Raw genomic sequence first — 9,287 nt, forward strand, 5'->3', positions numbered from 1 at the left:
AATTACCGATTTAAATGACATTGCGGTTTGTAGTCTGTAACACTGCAGGTAGAGATACGAATCGCCTCCGTGCAGTATGTATCTTACGGACTAACGGGGAGACATCCCTTCAGGTTCACACTACGCAATGCTATAAGTGTAATTTATGCACTCCCGAAATATAAGCAGTTATCTACAGACGTGGGCTGGCAACTTAATATACCGAAATACGGGACGCTGGATAAAGCCTGCGCAAACCGGAGGTTACTAGTTTCATTGAGGTAAATGAGGTTATGGTGTACATAAAACATAAGTTATTAGTTCCTGAGAGATCCTGACAGGCTTCATTTAACGGAACTTGTTGGGTGCAGATAAACCCGGGGCCTGCATATATCTCAATGCTGATAGGCATTCTACGGCTGGCGGATGGATTCGGAAGTCTTCGGAACATTTTTGTAAAATTTATATATGATATGCTTATTACATCACTCCGTTGCTGCCCTCACCTGTATAGGCATTTTTTCTATACACATTGGATAAGATTAAAACAAAGTAGAAGATAAACCTCCGCACAAGCTGGAAAACTTATTTATTATTTATACATCAGTGAAATCCCAGTATTTACTTCACTGATAAAAATGATATCTTCACTCGTCAGATATCACATTTGTTATTACATTTTGCTATTACACTGCTGGAGACCATGACCCAGGGCCGTGAAATCTTCGTGGACCGCATCACAAGGCCGTGAACTTCCACACAATATATAGTTCGCCAAAAAGAGGTAGAAATTCTTCATGTGGTTAATTTACGTAAATACCTATATCGCATTAGCATTAAGCACCTTTGTAGAATTTATTATTACTTACAGACAGCGTTTAAAACTGTAAAAAGGTTTCTTGAGCGCGGACGTGAACGAAATTGGAGCGAATAGAATCAGAAACACGACGAAGATGGCACATTGCTTATTTGTTTCACAGACGCAACAGATAAACTGATACTCATTTATATACGTGTAGAGAAAATATCAGGATATAAATAAAAAATAGAGTATTCTCGTGAAAGGTAGAAATGATAACCCACGAGACACGAAGCGTCGAGTTATTATTTCCACCTCTCACTCGAACAATATTTATGGTATTCAACCTTCTCTGTGCAGTATCCTCCATGTATCTGACACAAGCTTTCTAGGTCAGACATGTATCTATGTATGTGCGACTTACATCTCCAGGCACATGCGCTCATTACCAATGAAGACCAGTTACGCGGGGATGCGGTTTACAGGCTCCACGGCGATGTCTAAGTGGTCTCATTCAAGTTGCACAAATGGAATTCATATCCATTCTTGTAGAGCAAAAGTATCTCGTTTTACTTAGGGGTAATAAATTCAGGCAGTTTCGTTTTAAGCTACAACAGCGAGTAGCCTCATTTGATAGCTACCTGCAAATGGTTATGGGTTTCCCCCGGGCTCTACCCAGTTTCCGCCCATCATAATGCTGGCCGACGTCGAATAATTGAAATATTCTTGAGTACGGCATAAAAGCACCAATCCAAAAAATAAATAAACAAATCTCGCATGGACGAGACATCAATATCATGGGAACCTAATAATTTTTTTTTATTTCCCATGTCCGTTTATGTACCCCTCCGTAGAATAACTTAATTAATGGTTAAGACATAGATAATTTGGACAATTGAGAGACATCGCGTTCGTACTCATAGGCCTACGTTCTCTAAAAAAAGGTACATGCATGTAGTACATCTACAAGGGTCGACTATTATATGTGTGTACTATAAGCGGACCAATAAAAATGGGGCAATTGCGAACTACTCTAATTTTCAGCTAATCAAATTCGTAGGCCTGACCGCACCCCCTTAGACACGCCCCTCACACGATGTTTACAAGCAAGTGCACGAAGTTGGAAAATATACATATATGACAGAAGTGGGCCAATGTAAGTTAAGAAGACAACACGCAATTCCTGACTTACTTTCTCACCGACATACTGTTAGCAGATGTGTAGGCCTAACCTACAAAGTTTACCGACAAGTTCAAACCAGTTAGAATCTACCAGATGGCGTAAACATATAAGCACCCCATGGAGCCCGCAGTACCAGGATTGTGTGAGCTGCTCTGACTACTACATGTGTTACAGTATGTTACGATATCCCCTGGTTTTTCCTTTTAACGTTTCAGTGACTGTAATATTCGGACATACTTCGATACGCCTCCTACGTAGTGGAGGCGAATGTTACTTGTTATGTAAGTGTAGGCTTACGTAATGTAGAACGACCTGGAGACAAGTGAGAGATATTGCTCTGACCTTAGGTTTGTTCGGCCAAGAATGGCGACAAACTAACGTCAGCACGCGCTCCCTATCACGGCGTTTGAGAGAAAAATTATCCATCAAATACGACCTCACTGCCTGAAGTTTGCAGACACTTATGTTACTCATTTTCGTTCGAGGATATGTATGGGCTGGGTGATCTGAGATTCCTTGGTGATGCTCAAAGCGACCCATTGTACTGACAGCCTCCACATATTTGACACCGGCAGGTACATGTAACGGCACCAGGTTTTAATTTGAGCGCACACAGACGTTAGTTTGGGGAAATTCTTGGCCGAACAAAATTTTGTCAAACCTGACGCCAGAGCAATCTCAGACCAGGTGTAGTCAACACTGAGAACGGAGTTGTAAGAACATGGATATATCCAACATGGATGAGGGTGAATCTAAGTGTCAAAGTACCCGGCGTAAACCACCGACCTTTGGCAAGCCAATGACGAATTTGTGATGTACAGATAGGCACACCATACTGGTGGATGACAAGTGGTCTTAGCGAACGTTAGACAGCGCGAACAGCCAGACAAGCGTCGTTGACCGCGTTTCCAGTGTTGTCCTCAAGGACTCCGTGTCTAAGACCGGGACTGAAGCTGTACTTTGTGCGCTCTAGCGAGTTAAAGACAAGGGTCATAACCATACGATCCCACCACACGCTGGCGATGGTTTATACAGTTTGTAATGGCGGTCTCCTAATGATGCTAGCAGAAAAATGAAGTTAAGCAGATTAGTAGACCTACTAACGTCGTGTAGTGCTGAATGGAACTTGGGTACATTTTTAAGCATTATCTATCTATGTCAGTGGAATTAAACGGTGAGTGTGTCTTCGGTTTGCCTTGAACAGATGAGTTTAGAGAACCAGGCATGTCAATTACACATAACTCCTCCTACCACAAGGCGGGTTCAAAATATGACGTCACTGCGAATTGGCATACCAAGCCCCGCCCTTACTGATTGAGTAGTGATTTAGTTCATGCAATTTACAGTCATGATCTGCTGAAAGTGCATTTGTACATAACAGAAACTAATTTTTCACACTTTGGCGAGAACATAAGGAATTCACTCCATCAGCTGATGTCCTTGTATTGAGGTGACCTGATTTTATCAGGTCACAGGCTGTCAATCAAAATGATTATGAGGTCAACAAGCCACGAGGTTTTAAGCGGCCAAAACAGGTACAAACTGAACGAAGGCAACCAACACTTCGCTTGTTTTGTGTATAAATAGAGAACTAAATCTGTAAACTTAAATCTGGAAGCAGAATCGCTCGAAAAGTTTGACGGGAGTAGACTTGTTTACGGAGACCACAATGTCAGCCGAGGCTCTGTCCCATCATCTGGCCCACAGTGTGTCACTGGTGGATCCATCGGAGTACCGACCCGAGTACAAGAAAACTGAAGACTTTCGGAACTTCGCCGTGGGTATCACACCGGGCCATGTCGTGAGAAATTACAGGTATGAAAGCACATGAGACATTTTGTACAAACTCACAGAGACCATGCGGCTAGTTCATTAAATTCGGCTGTATTTAGAAAGAACATGTTTGTGACGGGCACAGAAAAGACAAACAGGGAAGCACATGTATACATTGGATGAGGACATTGTCGACAGTTAAGGAAAATAGTTCGATTCTTTTGTTTTAGAACATTTCCAACCGAGTAAAATTGTTTTAAATCATCAAATTCTACGGTGGTCTGAACTAATACCAGACAATATCAGTCACGTCACATCATTTTATCTTGATATAGTTCGTTTCAAGGTCCATTCAGAAAATGCTGTATATTAATGTAGGCCTACACTGAATTAGAATGAATTTTAGAATAAATTCTAAAAAAAAGTGGTCTTTCATTTGACATATACTTCACTTTGGTGTTTCGGGGCCTCCGTGAGTCAGTTGGTTAGCGTGCTAGCGCGACGTAATGACCCAGGAGCCTCTCATCAATGCGGTCGTGCTGGGAGTTCAAGTTCCTCTCCGGCCCTACGCGGGAAGGTCTGTCGAAAACCTACGGTTGGTTGTAGGTTTCGGCCGGGCTGTGCCTGGTTTCCTCGCACCATAATGCTGGTAACGGTCGTATAAGTGAAATATTCTTGAGTACGGTGTAAAATACCAATGAAATAAATAAATAAACACTCTGGTGTTCCTTTGCCATGAAAGAATTGCCAGGCAAGGGTACTGGTGGGAGGTAAAAACTTTCACAAACAGTGATGGGGAAAATGCCAGTTTAAATACTTGATGATAGAATTAGAGTGAAAAATGTGACCCACTATATACGCATATGGCTTCTATTGCGACTGGGGGCCTCCGTGGCTCAGTCGGTTAAAGCGCTAGCGCAGCGTAATGACCCAGGAGTCTCTCACCAATGCGGTCGCTGTGAGTTCAAGTCCAGCTCATGCTGGCTTCCTCTCCGGCCGTACGTGAGAAGGTTTGCCAGCAACCTGCGGATGGTCGTGGGTTTCCGCCGGGCTCTGCCCGGTTTCCACCCACCATAATGCTGGCCGCCGTCGTATAAGTGAAATATTCTTGAGTACGGCGTAAAACACCAATCAAAAAAAAAAAAAAAAAAAAAAATCTATTGCGACTGGTCCGCTTCGGGACCGGTAGATCCAGGATCAATCCTTGATCGAGTCACACCTAAGACTTTAAAAGAGGAAGTTGTAACTTCCTCGCTTGGCGTTCAGCATGAAGGGGATAGTGCAACGACTGGTTGACCCGTATCAGTATAATGGCTCGGGCGGGGCGGCTTACTTGCCTTCGGTAAGTCGTCTCAGTGAAGCAGCACTAAATAAAAGAGCGGTGGAAATCCGTCCTGCAACAAGGAGGCACATTACACGTACATGCACCCTAATGATTCCTTCGTCGTCATATGACTGAAAAATTGTTGAGTACGACGTTAAACCCCAAGCACTCACTCACTCACTCTATTGCGACTGAATGCAGCCTGCAGAACCCAGATGCCAGCAGATGTATTTTGAGATAATGATACATACTTTGAGGCAATGGCGCACACAGCGCATGCGCCGCTCTCTAATGTCGCTTTACGTCACTGCCACCACTACAAATTTGGAACAGAAATCTGGAACAAGCCTTCGTGTATCACACCGGATTCAGTCGTCAAGCTTGCCTGGTGGCAGTGATCAAAAGTGAGCGTAGAGATTTCATAATGGTAGTCAATCCCTGGTGATATTTTGCAATGTTTTAGGTTAGACAGCCTTCAGACAGTCAATTGGGCCATTTAGCCCAATGAAAAGAAATGTTGTTTTGAAAAGGTTTTCTCTATGACGTTATTGCATAAATAAGAAGTGGTTCGTATTTTCATATATCTACAGACGAATGCATCGCAAACAGACGCTTCAGTTCGCCAGTGAGAAAAAGAAGGAATGGTGTCGACTTAACCACGCCGAGTTGACCATCATGGAAGCTTTAGAATCTCTGAACGCCCTTGTTGACGAGAGTGACCCGGATGTAGATTTACCGAATGCATTCCACGCTTTTCAGACGGCCGAAGGAATCCGCGCGAAACATCCGGACAAAGACTGGCTGCAACTGACAGGACTTATACACGATATCGGTGAGTAGGCCCATTATCCTTACAGCGCATGCGTCGCTCTCTACCTTTCGCTTTACCTCACTGCCACCAGTAGAAAAGGTTAACCTTTGGAGCCTGTGAGACGCACGTAGGCCCCTAGTCTTATTTCGGCTTAGTCTCACAACTTGTATCCTCGCGCGAATCTATTTAATCAGCATTCATCAATAAAATTGTTTCAGGTTTTGGTTAGAATCACCTTGTACATACTGTAAACAGAATGCTTGCGTATTAAGTGTTATTAGAGACCAAGGTTGAGAGGGGATTGTTTGTATTTTCTGACGTCACTTCCTGCCTCATCACCGTGACCCAACTGACCTCGGCGTTGTTCAAAATTTCTGTACAAAATTTACTAGTAGTGGCAGTGATGTAAAGCGATAGGTAAAGAGCGACACATGCGTTGTATTTAATTAATCATTTATGTAGTTGATTGGTGTTTTACGCCGTACTCAAGAATATTTCACTTATACGACGGCGGCCATCATTATGGTGAGAGGAAACCGGACAGAGCAGGTTGTTGAGAGACCTTCCTACGTTGTAAGGAGTATGGCGTAGGGCTAGTGCATCGTATTTTTATTGTGAACTCTTCCATTTTGAAGCCAATGAGCAATAATATGGTTGTATTTGAAGGGCCGTGGTGGCCCTACCCCTGAACCAAAATGGCTGCCGTGACATTGTTGAAATTTTAACATAAAGTGAAACAAAAAGTAAAGTATTGTTGTTGCACAGTGAAACTTTCATTGTGTGTAATTTCTCTAATACTTAGTAAACACTGAAGAGTTCCTTGATTTGTGAAGGATTTGTACATTTGTGCATGTAGTCAAGAGAAATATTTAAAAAAAATATAGGCCTATCATTGTTCAAAATCTCCCTTAAAGCGTGACTTCATCGCCGAGTGTCATGTTCTTTCACTTACAGGGAAAATGATGGCTTTGTGGGGCGAACCGCAATGGGCCGTGGTCGGGGATACGTACCCCGTGGGTTGTGCCCCTTCTGACACTATCGTTTTCGGGAGGGAAAGTTTCGCCGGGAATCCGGACTTGGACAATGACAAGTTAAACACAAGGCTTGGAATCTACGAGGAAAACTGTGGACTCTCTGACGTCACGATGACGTGGGGACATGACGAGTACATGTACCACGTGATGCGACAGAACACGTGCCATTTACCGGAAGAGGCCTACTATATCGTTCGATTTCACTCATTTTACCCCTGGCACACTTCCGGTGCATACGACTACCTGTGTAACAACAAAGACAGACACATGCTGAGCTGGGTTTTGGAGTTTAACAAGTTTGATCTGTACACCAAATGTCCCCATGTACCTGAATTGGACGAACTAATTCCGTACTATCAGGGACTCATAGATAAATATCTGCCGGGAAAACTCAGGTTTTGAACTTCGATATATTATGACGACCAGCTTGAAAGTACATGTATTTGATTGCATGGCATACTGGAAAGATTTGACCATTTACCGCTGTAAAAAATAACATCTGTCGTTTTATCTGAACGGGCTTAAAATTAATGCTGGACGATTTGTTGTCGCGGACGCTTGGGTGGGTTGATTACATTTGCACTAATGTACTGTCATTAATAATATGTTAATGGCTGACTCATTCTTTACATGCACATGGTACACCTTCTACAGGTTTATGCACTGTTCATTGGAAACGTCACAAAGACACGTTTTATATTAAATACGTGGTCAATAAATATAAATTTATACATGGTTTATAAATGCATTGTTCGCTAAAAACATATTTATTCTGAACATTTTGATGCATTTTCCTTTTAAAATGGTTTAATTTTAACCAGATGTTGAAGCATGTGTAATAAAATATATACATGTCTGTTGGTTCACGTTTTTCTAAAACGTGTTTTGATTTTAACAATTTTTGGGAGTTATTTAGTGAATTTAAACATGATGTTAAACATCAAGTTACAGATTAGGTTTTAGTCTTGAAAGTAGAGCTTTTGAAGCAAATATAATTGCCAGTACTTGTAAATGTATACGTATAATCTTTAATCAACAACAGGTGTATTTATTTATTTATTTATTTATTTGATTGGTGTTTTACGCCGTACTCAAGAATATTTCACTTATATGACGGCAGCCAGCATTATGGTGGGAGGAGAGCCCGGGGGAAACCCACGACCATCCGCAGGTTTGCTGAAAAACCTTCCCACGTGCGACTAAGAGGAAGCCAGCATGAGCTGAACTCACAGCGACAGCTTGGGTGAGGGGCTCCTGGGCCATTGTGCCACGCTGGCGTGAGGCCCCAACGATATTGTATATGACGTGTACATATGTTTCATGTATAACTAAGTGATGTTCTAACTGTGACGTCGTCTCTAGATAGCTATCAATCGGACGACTCAATATGGTGATAGCCATTTATTGCAGAAATCAATTCCTCCAAATTGCTGGATCATTTATTGAATTGTTTATTTGAATCATTTGATTTACTTGAATCTTGTAATGTACCCTTGTAGTGATATATTTAGTACAATTGAAAGTATGTGACATCAGAAAACCCCACAAAGCAATCTGCATGGCTTAGCTAGGAATACCTGTTCATGGGTGTTTGAGCTCTGTTTTCAGTCATACAGACTTGACCCTGGTTTGCTGGCTCACGGAATTAAGCACTTTTCCCTCCGCAACGGTTCTTGAACAATGATGTCACGGGTTCGAATCCTCTTACTTTACATATGCCTGTTTAACATGTATTTGTCAAAGGGTGGTGGTTCGCTGTAGGTTACACATGCGCAATTGGGGGCGGCGTGCAAGATTTGTCTCTGAACTTGAAGTGTTAGGGAGGACTGATTGGATAATACTGCCACACGGAAATTTTAGTTCGTCGATAAAAAATTTCTGCACTGCCATTTTGCACCTAGTTAAAATATATCAGAATTTTGTCTGTTGTGGATAGGACTGACACAGTTTTGCTCAGCGTTACTGTCCACCCCACTGGAGATTACAAAGATAACGAAATTCTATGACTTCACATCCAGAAACCACAGCTCAATAAATTGCTGGTCTTGCTAGGTTGATTTTTTGATATACTGTAGAGGAAAGTGCAAGCTGCAAGTGGAAGTGCGGATTTGTACCACGCCAAAGACAGAGCGTATACAATTTTTGGGGCTGAAGTTGATAAATTTACTCCATAAACAGTAAGGAAATTCAGTGCGCTCGTGTAACCTATACTCTTTCAACCTTCAATCTTTCAATTCAATGTTCAATGAAAACAATTAAACTAACAGTAAAAATGGAGCATTAAACAGAGTACATGAATATACTCAAGTCAGAAATAACAGGTAGGTCGTTGGGTAAGTGGTAAATAGTGTTTTCTCCATGCACGCATCCGTCCCCGGCGCTTT

General features: G+C 42.2%; 1 protein-coding gene across 1 annotated transcript; it reads left to right on the plus strand.

Annotated features, from left to right (window-relative positions):
- The first annotated feature begins 2,070 nt into the window (after nucleotides 1–2,070).
- LOC135464673 (inositol oxygenase-like) lies at nucleotides 2,071–7,764 on the plus strand. The gene is made up of 3 exons (XM_064742163.1): nucleotides 2,071–3,776; nucleotides 5,649–5,890; nucleotides 6,824–7,764. The coding sequence occupies exons 1-3, from the start codon at nucleotides 3,631–3,633 to the stop codon at nucleotides 7,303–7,305; spliced, it is 870 nt and encodes a 289-aa protein (XP_064598233.1). The 5' UTR covers nucleotides 2,071–3,630; the 3' UTR covers nucleotides 7,306–7,764.
- Nucleotides 7,765–9,287: the final 1,523 nt, after the last annotated feature.

Source organism: Liolophura sinensis, chromosome 4 (genome assembly GCF_032854445.1).
Source record: "Liolophura sinensis isolate JHLJ2023 chromosome 4, CUHK_Ljap_v2, whole genome shotgun sequence".
Classification (NCBI taxonomy): Eukaryota; Metazoa; Mollusca; class Polyplacophora; order Chitonida; family Chitonidae; genus Liolophura; species Liolophura sinensis.

Excerpts from the sequence above, each read along its gene's own strand:
- LOC135464673 (XM_064742163.1), top strand. The coding sequence starts at position 3,631 with ATGTCAGCCGAGGCTCTGTCCCATCATCTGGCCCACAGTGTGTCACTG. Across the intron at positions 3,777-5,648 it reads CATGTCGTGAGAAATTACAG|ACGAATGCATCGCAAACAGA; the intron begins GTATGAAAGCAC and ends ATATATCTACAG. Across the intron at positions 5,891-6,823 it reads AGGACTTATACACGATATCG|GGAAAATGATGGCTTTGTGG; the intron begins GTGAGTAGGCCC and ends TTTCACTTACAG.